Below are 13,302 nucleotides of genomic sequence, written 5' to 3'. Positions count from 1 at the left end.
AATTAGCGCGGGAAATATACGTACGTATGTAATCCAAAACAATTCACCGAAACAAATATCTAATTAATTCAAAGTCATGCACCCAACAAAACAACTGCAAAGGAAAGGTAGATAGATCAAGAAAGGAAAGATTCTAAGCACAGTTTTACTATATTTTCATTCTCATTAAGTTAACAGATGTCTTATTGGAACATTTACTTTTAGATTAAGCCTTTAATAAACTAAAAAAAAAACAACTTGCCGCCAATTTGCCATCCCTTTGTAACTTTTAGGAAAGTTAATTAAATTCGATCCAAAATTGTGACACGATTTAAGAAATATGAATAGGGTTAGGGCCAAAATTTAACAATTGTTATTCCACCTTGACCTATTTTAGAACAACAAAGCAAAAGAGTGGCACGCCCTATCGTATCTCTGCAAACGCCCCGTATCAGATAGCGAGTGATAAAGTTCCATATGTCACTTGATATTGCGACTCTGTGCATGCCGCTGTCATTTTGTGTGCAAAATAAATTAAGAGTGTTTTTAGTTGATGATTTTTGTGAGTTATTCGTTAATTATATTCTATAACCACCGTTAAACGTTGGCTTTAGGTACTTAAGTTTTTTTTTGTCCTAAACGTGTTGTGAATGACGCAGAAATGACGCAGTTGTTGTCTATCAAATATCATCATAAGTAGAGATAATACTTCATACGAAGAATGCACGTTAATTACAACATAGAGCGCATTTGGAAATATCAGATGGCTTTTATTACCTGCATTAGTGTTGCTAAAAAAACGTATTTGAAATATAGTTATAGTTAATGACGTGTTTTTTATGGTTGAGTTACTATACTAGTTAATTGATCAAGATAAAACATTGTGTACAGGCAGTGATTATAAAGTTTACACCATGCATTTCATTTTTTTAAACTCACACTTCCCTATTCCTTATTATCTTCTAACAATTTTAACAAAAACATTTACTATAAACACTGATCCTGAGTGTCAGTCGTTTACTAACAACTAACTAAATGTTCTTAGGCAAATGACTAACAACGGTGTGGGGTGAGGTACACTACTAGTAGTATTACTAACACTACTCCTAGTGGTATTAGTACAATGAGCTTGGACAAGTTGAAGGTGGACCGGCAGGAGGGCGCCACCATCGGCAAGGAGAGTCCCTGCTACTTCTGCAATGATATGTTTGAGATGGGAAAACTACAGGTCAGTTCGTATATCTTTTTTTAAAGAATATATCTAGAAATAAGTTCTTCAAAGTTTTATTTTAATGAGATCGTCTAGAAAAATAACCCAATTGTTCCTTAGGCTACCTGTAATGTGCCTATTTTAGTTAAAGAAAAAACTAATTGGAGTGTGGAAACAGACACCGGCTGATTATTTTTTCTGTGTATTCAATAATACATAAAATAAATAAAAACTATATAAAAGACACTGTTTTCTTTTTAAATTTTTAAATCTCGTCTTCTTCGAACACATTCATCATGTTTCTAAAGAAATATTCTCCTTAACAATATTTCTTTTCTTTATTCAATCTCTGTATTTGGTTATTGGAATCATACGCTCGTGTCCAAACAATATGACATTACAACAAAAGGACCACATCGCTATAGCAAGGAATGGGCGTTCGAAATCGACGAGACGCGAATCGCACGAATAAAAAGATCAATAAATTTATTCCACAAAATACTCCCGCTGTCAAGATAACGAAGTATACGATACGACGATAATGACTGCCTACATACTGCTGAGATATTCAAATATTACTAGAATTTTAGGTGCCGATTAGAGAATAATAACTATGAATTCTAGATTAACATGTCACATTGTTCTTAGTATGATGAGAGCTAGCGATAGCGTATCAAAATACGATCGTGTGTGTTATTCTGTGTACAGAACCACCTGAAGCAGTGCGGCAGTATCCTGGAGCAGTGCCCGCTGCGCTGCGGCGCCTGGATACAGCGTAAACATAAGCAGGTCCATGTCAATGAGTGCCCGCAAATGGAGAAGGTATGTTTTTTGGTTGGATACAAATGATTTGGTAGAATTTGTTGTAGTGGGTCTATTAGACGTATCATCATGGCTTGAAAGGCGTATTCATGCTTAAGGCCGCACGGACGCTTTTTTAACGTTATGTTAAATCTCGATGTTAAGTGATGAACGCTTTAAAATAACTCTTATTACCTTCGCCCAGTGCACAAAATGCAACACTGCGCGATAAAAGTGACTCGTTTTAAGAACGTTACCGTAGGATACATGGAAATGTGTTTGTGCTATTTGAACGCGTTATAACACGGCATAAAAGCACCCGTTTGAATGCAGGCTAAGTGTTACTGCATATGAAGCAGTTTGCTCATTTCTTTAAATAAATCTATTGAATGTAGTATAAATGATTTATGATGTATTAAAATAAGCCTTTTCTTTGAATTTATCAGATATTGCAATTTCAAAAATATAATTAAAAAGTCATAAAGCAATGAAATGTGTCTGTCAGTCGCCATGCGGCGTTTTCGTTTGTTTTTAACTCGGCGAGGAATATTAATGGTGTTCTTTAAAAAAAATAACAAAAAATGTAAAACGTCTCGTAAGTCCGATGTCCGATAATTCTGAGAAACTTTAACCGGCAATTATGCAAGTTCTTAATATATTAAATATTTAACAGGAATGTCAAGATTTTGACATGACAAAATTTTTAGATACAAACTTTAAGACATTAGTGTCACTTATTTTTAACTAATATATGGCTTCATATATTCATAAAATAAATATTAATATAATATACTGAGATTTTGGTCTCAGGAACTAAAGGTAAATATTTTTTAATTTGAATGTTAGTCCAATAAATTATCACAAAAAACAAATAAATGTTGTAGGCTCGAAACTCATCATCCCCGACACACGTTCGGGTGTCGGAGCCCTCCCCGCCCGCCGTGCCAGTCAGCAACCACACGTGGACGCCACGACATAGTCCGCTAGACGAATGTGTCACCTACCTCGAGAAAGAAGTGGCTGGTATTAAGTAAGTACTATTATAGTTCAATGAAGAAATATATTTAAACTGAAAACGTCCTTTCAATAAAAGAGCGTCAGTGGCTCTGAGGTTAAACACTTGACTTGGAATCTGCAAGTCCTAGGTTCGAATACCATACAATGTGTTTTTCATTTTTCGTAGTCGTAGATACATGTATGTATGCTTTATGAATGTCGAAGAGGCGAATGAGTTTTGTTGTTTTAAAAGGACTAATTGACAAGTTCTTTGCCCATCAGATTGGTGCTAAGTGCGGAGTCGAGCCAGCGCGACGTGTTCTCCACGGAGTTGGAGACTCTGCGCACCAAGCTGGTGCTGGTGGAGGAGCGTGGCCAGCACGTGGTGTCGGCGCTGGGCACGCTACGGGCCGCCGTAGACGCCGAAGCAGCGCGCGCCGCCGACTGGGCCGCGCAGTTCAGACATGATCTGTCAAACGTGCAGCTAGCTTTGCAGGTATGAAGCCATCCTTTATCAGATCTGATTTAGGAGCCTATTTTTACGTTTTTAACTGCTTGTAGTTTAAATGATTTTAACTAGTAAGTTGTCATTACATTCTCCTCTGAGTCTAATAGGGGTAACTGTCTTCAATTGAATTCATAGATTTCCTTAAAATTTAGAAATATATTTGTTACGTACAGGAGCTGCAGAGCCAGCAGCTGAGCACTGCGATGCGTGTGGAAAGCGCGATAAGTAGCATCGTACACGAACAGAACGAGCGCGAGCTGTTAGAGCAGGCCATGACGCAGCACGACAACAGGATACGAGCCATTGGAAGACTAGGTAGCGTCCATTTTTTATACTATAGGACTAATTGATGTTAGTTTCCACGGTCGTAAAACTTGTATGTTATATTGACGTTGATAAAAAATATTTGAGATTCTGAACTTTAAGGGCTCAAATTTTGTTTAAATTAAATATTTATAACAATAAAACGGTGAGTTTATCGGAGGCCAAAGTTCCCTTTGAATCGATGCGGCGTCAATGGCGTCAGTGATAATAATATCGTTTTACTATGTATTTTTTATTTATAGAAGAAGTAATGGAATACATAAAGCGGACAATAGAAGAGGATAGGGAACGTAACGCGGAGAGCCGCGCCGCGCTGGAGGACGAGCTAGCGGAGGCGCGCCGGACGTCGCAACAGCTGGCGCACCTCGCCACACTCAGGGCGCAGCTGGAGACCACCGCTAATGAGAGACCGGTAGCAAACTCGCAGAAGTTCTCTTATCACTGAACAATGTCATCACTATTACAGTATCTACATTTACAAGATATAAATGGGGTCAAAAAACACCCATGGGCATCCAAAAAACCAGAGAAACCCCAGTTGTTTTTATTTGTTGTTCACGCTTAGCAATTGTGTAGAACTTTAGCATCCACTTACTGTAGTTAGTCAAGACGCGAAAGACCTATGTTTTAAAGATATATTTCAGGCTTTAGACAGAGTTGCAGTACTAGAGGTGGCGACGGCAGACGCGAGAGCGGAAGCCGCGGAGCACGCCAGCAGGATGGACACCATCTCCCGGGATCTGCGCGCACTTACCAAGTCCTACCACAAGATACGCACCGAGATCGTTGACTTCCAGGCCAGGATTAACTTCAGTAATCCAGAACTTGGCAGCGATGATGGTAAAATACTGCTTGTATCAAAATTAATGAAGTTTAGTTCTGTTATAGAAATATTTACTGCATAGAAAGCGTTTGTCCCATGTTAAACATGGTCCGTCTAGTCAGATACACACCATTTTTTAAATCAGTTACTTAATATTGTGTTTTTTTTATTTTATCGCAGGGCATTTTATATGGAGGATAGACAATTTTACTTCTCGAATGAAAGAAGCCAAGGAAAAGGATACAGTACTGACCAGCCCGCATTTTAGAACCAGCAAATATGGATATACTCTCAAAGTATGTACTCTGATAGTAATTTACCAAAAGTATAATGTCACCCTTAAAACATTTTTCTTGGAACCTGTGTCTGTGTTCAGAAGAAATATCTGTGCGATGTCATCTGGAATTATTGGGACTTTTAGAAATATGATGACAAACATATCTTGTTATATCTAGTATCCAAGATGTAATGTAGAAGACTACATTTACATATGTTTCCAGGCGGAAGTAAATTTGAATGGCATCGGCAAATGGAAAGGCCGTCATATCAACTGCACGGTGCGTTTGGTAGCAGGTCCCTATGACTCGCTGCTCGAGTGGCCCTGCGACCTCAACATCAGCCTAGTCCTCAGAGACCAGCCCGCTAACAGGTCCCAAGTAAGTTACAAGAATTCTGTCAACTGTCACACTCGCGAGTCTTTGTATGATCAAACATGTAGATTTACTAATTATATTAATTATTATGTAGGCAATGGATATAGTGAAATCACTGCAGCTCCGCCGTAAGTCCGCGTCCAGCCGCCACGACTACGACGAAGCGAATGAAGAAAAGACGCGTTCCACTGAGAACCTCGACATGAACGTGGTGCAGATGAAAAAGCAGTACATCTTCATACCGCACACCAGCTTGGACAAGTTCGAATATATTAAGAACGATGTCATGTTTCTAGAGTTTTTGGTTAATCAGTAAAAAATTACTGGCTTTGAAGGAATCGTTGCCATATCATAAAAACTGCCAAAGAAAATATTAATTTTGGAGGGTTTCGTTGGCCAAAGACAACTATAATCTTTGACAAGTATATGTCATTGGTTGTCTTCCACTGCCAAAAATGTCAAATTATTAAAAATATACTGAATGCTATCTCTCTATTCCATTTAAATATGTGTTTTTTTAATTCATTTATTATTTTACATTCACTCGAAATATTGAATTACAATAATGTTTTATTTTATTGTATTGAAATAAAAATACATAAATATTATGCTAAGACATTTATCGCACACAAATACATTTTAATATGTTCTCATTCAATGAGATAAAACTTATTAAATACAAGCTGGCAACCCAGCTTCGTGTGTTGACACTTATTATTATTATAACATCAATCGGTTAAATGACATTTATAAATAAAGGAATAATTAAATTCTTAAACTCGATATTTTATTACAACACGCACGACAATAAAACAGCAGCATATTCTAGATGGCTCTTCTTTTCTCCTAGAAAATTGTCTATTACTTGAAAATTTCTACAGATAAAAAATGAGAAATTTTCTTCATTTAACAAAGGTCGAGCTGTAAAAGGAGAAAGAGGGAAAAAGTAAGAGCCTCTATAGAGGATTGAGTAGGAGTATGAGACATAAACATTAGAAAGCCATGAATGTGTTGCACATAACTCTATTGTTTACTACAAGTTCTATATAACGTTTTGTGGAATCCAGGTGCAAGAGGAGATCTAGAGGAGGGACTTGTACTCCGCGAGGTACTGCTCCTCCTCCATGAGTGAGGTATCGAGGTAGTCATCTTCATCACCGCGGATGGCCGACGACAGCCGCTCCAGCGCGCGGTCGCACTCCTTCTTCCTAAACACCAGCGAACGAATTAATGACAAAATTGACCGAATGTATTGGTATAAGTCCCCGCCCTCGAGACTCACCTCTCCCACTCCTGCTTCAACTTGGTGCGCGAGGTCTCCGCGGTGCTGGTGGAGGGGTTGCCTCCCTCCTCCTCCCCGGACACCCTACTCTCTGTACAATACAACAGATAGCATTACTATTTGTATGTAGACTCAGGAGTGTGTTAGAGTGAGAGTTGCTCACCAGATGTGGCTGCGTGTCCGGCGTGTCCGGCGCGTCCGGCGTGTCCGGCCAGCAGCAGGTCGAGCGCGGCGTGCAGCTCGTTGTGTCCGGCTCGCAGCGCGCGCCGGACCATCTCCCCCGAGTACCCCATCCCCTCCAGCTGCACAACACTCACACAGTGTGACACAAACACCTGTCACTCCGTACACATGTCTGAGTTATGTATATGTACCTCTGCAATGAGCTTGTTGTCCGGTTCAGAAGGCGAGTCCGAGTCGGAGTCCACCACTTGATCCAGCATCTCGAACAGCTGGAGACAAACATAGATACATTGCATGTGATGTGAATGATCCATCGTCATGATCAATTTTCGTAGCGAGGGTTTGAGTGGTAGTGGTGAGCGCATACCAGCTGTGGATGTTCCCGCAGCGATGTGAGGTCCCGCAGCGCGGCCTGCAGGTCGTTGTTGTTGTGTCGCAGCGCCATGGCGGCGAGCGGGCGCGCGAACCCCTGCGCCTCCAGCTGCCGCACCAGCCCCCCGTCCAGCGCCGACCCGTCCGAGCACGTGCGCTGCAGGCGGAGACGTCTGCGAAACGAAATGAACGTGCAGCAAGAAATTGTACCCCGTCTTAATTCTTAAGAGTTTGTGCAGTCCGGCCCGAAGGACCACAAGTGTAGCGTACCTGTCCCGGCGATGCTGCTCGCGCTGGTCTGCGCGCGCTGCCAGCTGCAGGTGGGCGCGGTCGGGGTCTCCCGAGGCGCCGCGCAGCCCCACGCGGGCCTGGGCACGCGACCACCCCAGCTCCATCAGCCGGCTCACCGCAGACTCGTCCACCTGGAGACATCAAATATAAACACCTATCGAAAAGACACGATTCTAAAAAAACACCCCAAATGATAAGTTAGCATACCCTCAAATTGTTGAGCTCGGCCTCCGCCTTTTCGAGCAGGTCCTTGGCGTCAGCGCGCCTGTTCTGGTGGAAGGCGACGATGCCCTGCAGCAGGTAGAGCCGCATCAGCAGCACGCGCTCGTTCGCTGACGTAACAAAATAAGTTATTGCAAATGTAAGAGTATAGATGTGGAACATAGAGATGGTGACACTGACCCGCGTTGCCCTTGAGCTCGAGCAGGCGGCGCTGGTCGGGGCCGTATGTGTCCCGCAGCGCGCGCTCGGCGGCGGCCAGGCGTCGCGCCGCATCCGCCGCGGCGGCCACGCTGCGCAGCCCCGCGTAGCACCACGCTATGTCCAGCTGCAGCACGCCCCAGTTGTCCACAGTCTGCAGCAGCGAGGACCGGCACTCGCTACACCGGCACACAAACCGATTAATAGTACGGAAAAATTCAATAATGTTCCCCTCACCTGTATACAAATTGTGTCAGAGATTAGAAAAACTTCATAAAATGTGTGCGCTTGTTGTAAATTTTTGGTGTCTGAAGCATTTTTTTTTGCAAATTACAGCAAGCGTGTATAAGTGGAGATATCTTCTAGCTTACATGTGACTTAAGGTTAAGTTAGCCGACCCAAGCTTACTTGAACTGCCTATCAGCTTCTAGAAGCAAGACCAAAGCAAGAGAATAGTCCTTCTGTTTGATAGCTGCCCGACCTCGCTCGTGCAGCGCCAACCCCACCAGCAGGGACTTCTTCTCCGCCGGGGGCAGCTCCACCGCCTTACCGGACTGGTCTTCCAGCTGACAAAATATTTAGATTCCTTTATTATACATTTTTTTAAGATAGCTTGACTTGTGTACAAAAATTGTTAGACAAGTAAGTTTTAATAATACAAATCATAATTGAAAAATAATACACACACACTTGTATATTTTATTCCTTACCTTCATGTACTCATCATAGTCGGCCAGCTGGCTGACATACTCAGAGAGCATGGTGGCATCATCTCTCGTTGTCTTCATCTCTATGTACAAGTTGTCTTCTTTCTTCACCTCATCTGGACTGGCTGGAAATTATATTTAAATCTTACTAATATTATAAAAAGTAAAAATGCCTATTTCACTTATTATAATTAAAATTATTTATAAACTACTTACCATCCAACACAAGTGCCATAAGTTGGGTGCCATTCTTGACATTTTGCTCATTTAGTGTCATGTTTGACTTCACCAATTTACCATTAGATATCAGTTTTAACCTGTAATTATGTAAATATTGTAAATTATGACAACACAAATACATGTTTATAAAATTATATGATAGGTGCTTTTGATCATTTTTAAAAACTTTGATATGAATAATTAGAAGCTTAATCATTTTTCCAGTGTATTTTCTACATCTTTGCAAAATTTTATTAAAATCCGTTTATCTATTCCGGAGATACATACTAACAAACATCCTTCCATCTAAAGTTTTACATTTGTAATATTATGAAGATATTAAGATTACCTAGATTCTGCAACACCAATCTCTGCAGCAACTGCATTTAAAAGATCAGAACCCGGCACATCTAAAGTTTTCTGTATCTTTAACATCTTGGGCTTTTCCTTTGGTATTGTCACTTTAATCCTGAATGTTGCCAGCCCTGTGTCTTTGAATTCCTCGTTGGCCTTTACTCTTTCCATAGACCTGAGTTGCAGCTCATGCAACGCAGTTAGAACTAAATGTTCATCAAGTGATAGATCTGATGCATACTTCTTTGCGAGTTCCTAAGAAAACAATGTTTTGTTTTAAATTGAAACAGTGTTTATTAAACATTAAACATTAAAAACAGTTAAAGTAATTAAACCGATTATATTTAATAAAATTAAAATATTTCGCACTATGCGAACTATCAGTGATTAAACTTGATTATTCCTATAACATATTTTGATTATTATGTGGACAAATATTTGTGTTTAGTTCTAAATTAAAAAGCATATAAATAAACCTAAGAGATTAGACTAATGCACAAAAAAAGTAAACAATGAACCTGAAAACTCTGTGTGAACAAATCGTCGGCGCCCAAATACGGCGGTTCCCACAGCTTAATCTTCTCCTCGTTGAGCTTGCCCCGTAGTTTTATAAGCAAATCCTCGTGCTGGAGATTATCCTCCATTGTGACTCGAAATATTTATAATTTATTTTATGAAAATGATTTGCAAAATATCGGCAAAATCTCGCAAAAACACAAAGTGACAGCTGTCAATTTAATAGCGCTATGTTGCTATACTTCTGTTAAGATAAAAAGTAATACCAGTATAAAAAAATGTTTTTAGCATCAGAGACATTTTATCGTATTCCTTATTTTGCAATAACATTGATAAAACAATATTTATATGGTTTTTTGTAGTATATATTATAGCGCGTACATAATATGTGTACACAATGTCTAAGCAAGCCATACGTAACGGTTTTATCCTGAGATTTAAAAAAACGAAATAACCACTAAGTACCAGTCTGCCATTAGATATCGAACTTCGTAATCAATTGTGAGTAAAAATTAAACACTTAAATTACAATTCGTTTTATGTTCACCAATTTTGTGATATCACATTATGAAGATTTGCAGTTTTATTTCCTATTCCAACCGCCACTTGCTCATATTACGATTACTGTGATGGGCAATATCGTATTGTGTACTGGTAGGTTTGCGAATTATTCAATTTTTTAACAAAACACAAACCGTTTGTATTGACATTAATTTATTTTACCATCAGTTGCCTTATTATTTATCCATGGAAGTTACTCGTATATTCTGCTAACTGCGAACATGGAAGACGTCCAAAGCGTACTCAAGCAGTTGACCAACTCGAATGTGATTAAACACTTCCAGCAGATTTGGAACCGAGCGGCCAATAAATTCAAACAGGAACTCAACAAGCCCATTCGACGACAGACTTTAAATGAGACCAAGACATTGGGTAAACATATTTTAGGCTTATTTCTTGATAGCTGTTTTAAATTTAATATATGAATATACTTAAATACATCTTATCTCTATTATTTGTTATTAGGAATCTGTTGTAATTTTTGTTCCAGAAAAGCCTCTAAAAGATGAAGTCGAGGTGACGGTTCTGCGCAAACACCGCGGTGGCCACGTAACGGGCGGCAGGAAGACATCGCATGGTACTTCCACACGAATCAAGCACGGACTGCTGCATTAATAATATATCCGCACCAGTCTTATATTTACTGTTTTCATTTCATTATTATAAAAACCCAAACACTAAATTAAGATATCCATAGTAGATATTTCGCAACCTAATCGCCATGTAACAGCAAAAGTCAAAGTGTGTCTTGATGTTTCCCTTAAAATCAACCTTCAGATGTTTATTCAAGCAAATAATTATAATTAGAATTTAAACTGTAATTACTGTCTAGCTAACTAACTCATTATTGATAGTCTTCGGATCGTAAATCAATTTCGGTTCAGACAATAGACGTCTTTGTCTTCAGAGCGCTTTGTGCTTTGTGTCTGAATGTAGCGCCGAACTATGTCGAAGCTGCCTTGATGACGTTGTCAAACACACATGTTGCTGGAATAACCCTTAAGTGCTTTACGCAAATTATGGTTGGTTTCGGAGGCTAGACATGAGCCGGACGGAGCTTATGGCTGATAGTTACAAGTAAGAAGTTTACATCAGAGGCCAAAATCCCGATATAAATCATATCGTCATTCCTCTTTCCCACTTTAAAAAAAATATACAGGAAAGTCAAACACGTTGGTGTTTGACATTATCAATCATATGGAATTTAATTGAATTCAGCTGAGTATTTTTCATTCATCTTTTCTTTCTGTCTGACACGAGCAGTCATATGAAAATACCGAATATTATTTGTATTGTCATTTACTTTAAAACATTTCAATACAATTATAATTGTAATAAATATAATAATCGAATTTTATTATTCATTAATCAGGGCCGTCTGTCGCTAAATTAAAGCAGACGCGCCTTTTATCGGGATTTGGCCAATTTAATCTCGACCCAATCTGTGTGACGATATCATAAAAACGATCCTCACAATTTATCTGGTTATTATTAAATGTATTGTAATTATATAGTTTCGTTTTGGTAGTTACAGAAAGAGACGTCATTAATACGGTTAATTATTTTATCCATTCATTCAATCATTCGTTCGTTCGTTCGTCGATTCATTCATTTAGCATTTTACAGATCAACAACAATACACAGATAATACAAACAAAGGAATAAACAGCTGACAGGCGCGCGCGCAGTATTTACGAGACAAAAGTTATAAAAATTAAATCCCACTTTATTTTAGAAACAATGATATTTTTAAACAATATTGTATTGAATCTATAAGTAAACAGATCAATTATCTATTTTCATTGTTGGTTCGATTCCAAAACCTAAGAAACGAGAAAAATTATTGAAAATAATAACAAGCCTTGTAATATTTTGATACATACTATATTGGCTGACAATACTCCGTGCTGTTAATTCCGACAAATGCACAGTTTTCCAGTAAGTTGAGTGCAAATTTATCAAACTACAACTGGCGACATCGCGAGAGACGCTGACACTATACTACCATGTCTAACTTACATCGCGGAAGAGATGTGAAATATAGGATGTGGTATATAGGATGTTTAATTATATTATACAATTTATTAAAAAAATTATTGAAACCATAGATTTTCTCCGTTCAATTAATATTACTATATTTAATTTATAATAGTTGAGAATTAAATGTTTTTTTTAACCTTTACATACTTTTAATTTATTTTCGTAAATTGAATACACATCAAGAGAAACTTATCTTAAAGTAAAAAAGTATATCATTATTAAGTTGGAAAAACAACAAAACTTATAAATAAGTAACATTATTTGATTTCGTAGCTGCATGTCGGAGTGTGGGAACTTTTAATTAATACGATCTAATGCAAGCATACGTGGGCGTGGCCGTGAACGTGGGCGTGGGCGAAACTTTGCCGGAAGTCTGCACTCTGTACGACTGGTAACGAGCTACGTGCTTACAGCGTGACAATCTATTTGTATTCAATATTATTTTATACAATCGATCGCCCGCGACTTTGTCTGACCAGAATTAAAAAAATAGCTTTATTATTCCTGCGTGCGTCAAAGTTATGTCAAACGTGGACTTGCGGACTGATAGACAAAAATTAAAAAAAAAATGTTTTTTCGTTATATAAATCATGTTTATTATAATGTCATACAGACAGTACAATTTTACTAATTGTATAGATATGTTCGAACATTCCGAGTGGCATAAAAATGTTCGCTAATGCCTTTTCGTTTCAGAATACTATTCACAGTCCGCTCATAAATTCCCCAACGAAAATATTTCGGAACTGTTTGCTATTTAAATGCGATTTCGATAACAGATTTTTAAAAAGAAAAAGGCATTTCGAAATATGAAATCTGTTGATTTATTTGTGTATGGTCATCAAACAATATTGGCACTCTTCTTTTTTGCTACCTTACAGTACAATCCAGTCCAAGACAAAGTCAAAATTAGTTCAACCGTTTCGGAGATAGACAGGCGGAAAGACAACAATTTTTTAAAGTTAGTTTTAAACTATATCTTGATCTTTAAATATGTTTTTATTTCTTTTATAACACGTGCATATTCCTATTTTATTAATTGTATTGTTGTGATGTTTTTGTA

General features: G+C 38.5%; 3 protein-coding genes across 4 annotated transcripts; 2 read left to right on the top strand and 1 right to left on the bottom strand.

Annotated features, from left to right (window-relative positions):
• Nucleotides 1-447: 447 nt before the first annotated feature.
• Nucleotides 448-5,799, top strand: Traf-like (TNF-receptor-associated factor-like). 2 transcript variants are annotated; one of them, XM_013315985.1, is made up of 11 exons: nucleotides 448-541; nucleotides 1,025-1,207; nucleotides 1,898-2,011; nucleotides 2,875-3,020; nucleotides 3,269-3,482; nucleotides 3,668-3,809; nucleotides 4,061-4,230; nucleotides 4,463-4,658; nucleotides 4,822-4,937; nucleotides 5,142-5,297; nucleotides 5,389-5,799. In XM_013315985.1, exons 2-11 carry the CDS (start codon nucleotides 1,103-1,105, stop codon nucleotides 5,608-5,610), a joined length of 1,581 nt encoding a protein of 526 aa, XP_013171439.1. In that variant the 5' UTR covers nucleotides 448-541; nucleotides 1,025-1,102; the 3' UTR covers nucleotides 5,611-5,799. The 2 variants fall into 2 exon arrangements, with proteins under 2 accessions (XP_013171439.1, XP_013171438.1); XM_013315984.1 differs by having other exon boundaries at nucleotides 459-593.
• A 175-nt stretch (nucleotides 5,800-5,974) lies between these two features.
• LOC106120855 (NEDD8 ultimate buster 1) lies at nucleotides 5,975-9,883 on the bottom strand. Its single transcript, XM_013316323.1, has 13 exons — nucleotides 9,641-9,883; nucleotides 9,118-9,377; nucleotides 8,766-8,866; nucleotides 8,553-8,674; nucleotides 8,251-8,408; nucleotides 7,825-8,021; nucleotides 7,630-7,754; nucleotides 7,402-7,553; nucleotides 7,127-7,304; nucleotides 6,951-7,028; nucleotides 6,740-6,878; nucleotides 6,577-6,667; nucleotides 5,975-6,502 (listed from the first exon to the last, which is right to left on the bottom strand). Exons 1-13 carry the CDS (start codon nucleotides 9,764-9,766, stop codon nucleotides 6,376-6,378), a joined length of 1,854 nt encoding a protein of 617 aa, XP_013171777.1. The 5' UTR covers nucleotides 9,767-9,883; the 3' UTR covers nucleotides 5,975-6,375.
• A 309-nt stretch (nucleotides 9,884-10,192) lies between these two features.
• On the top strand, nucleotides 10,193-10,850 carry LOC106120691 (uncharacterized). The gene is made up of 3 exons (XM_013316061.1): nucleotides 10,193-10,292; nucleotides 10,368-10,571; nucleotides 10,690-10,850. The coding sequence occupies exons 1-3, from the start codon at nucleotides 10,268-10,270 to the stop codon at nucleotides 10,812-10,814; spliced, it is 354 nt and encodes a 117-aa protein (XP_013171515.1). The 5' UTR covers nucleotides 10,193-10,267; the 3' UTR covers nucleotides 10,815-10,850.
• The last annotated feature ends 2,452 nt before the right edge of the window (nucleotides 10,851-13,302 follow it).

This window comes from Papilio xuthus, unplaced genomic scaffold (assembly GCF_000836235.2).
Source record: "Papilio xuthus unplaced genomic scaffold, Pxut_1.1 DF826949.1, whole genome shotgun sequence".
In the NCBI taxonomy this organism is placed as follows: Eukaryota; Metazoa; Arthropoda; class Insecta; order Lepidoptera; family Papilionidae; genus Papilio; species Papilio xuthus.
Note: the sequence above shows the minus strand (reverse complement) of the source record. Positions and strands in the feature narration are given on the sequence as shown.

Bases quoted from the DNA above. Each gene is read 5' to 3' on its own strand.
- LOC106120691 (XM_013316061.1), top strand. From the start codon at position 10,268: ATGGGCAATATCGTATTGTGTACTG. The intron at 10,293-10,367 runs GTAGGTTTGCGA...TTTTACCATCAG, and splicing joins CAATATCGTATTGTGTACTG to TTGCCTTATTATTTATCCAT. The intron at 10,572-10,689 runs GTAAACATATTT...TTTTTGTTCCAG, and splicing joins AAATGAGACCAAGACATTGG to AAAAGCCTCTAAAAGATGAA.
- LOC106120855 (XM_013316323.1), bottom strand. From the start codon at position 9,766: ATGGAGGATAATCTCCAGCACGAGGATTTGCTTATAAAACTACGGGGC. The intron at 7,305-7,401 runs GTACGCTACACT...TTCGTTTCGCAG, and splicing joins GAGCAGCATCGCCGGGACAG to ACGTCTCCGCCTGCAGCGCA. The intron at 7,029-7,126 runs GTATGCGCTCAC...GTTTGTCTCCAG, and splicing joins TGCGGGAACATCCACAGCTG to CTGTTCGAGATGCTGGATCA.
- Traf-like (XM_013315985.1), top strand. From the start codon at position 1,103: ATGAGCTTGGACAAGTTGAAGGTGGACCGGCAGGAGGGCGCCACCATC. The intron at 3,810-4,060 runs GTAGCGTCCATT...TTTTATTTATAG, and splicing joins ACGAGCCATTGGAAGACTAG to AAGAAGTAATGGAATACATA. The intron at 4,659-4,821 runs GTAAAATACTGC...ATTTTATCGCAG, and splicing joins AGAACTTGGCAGCGATGATG to GGCATTTTATATGGAGGATA.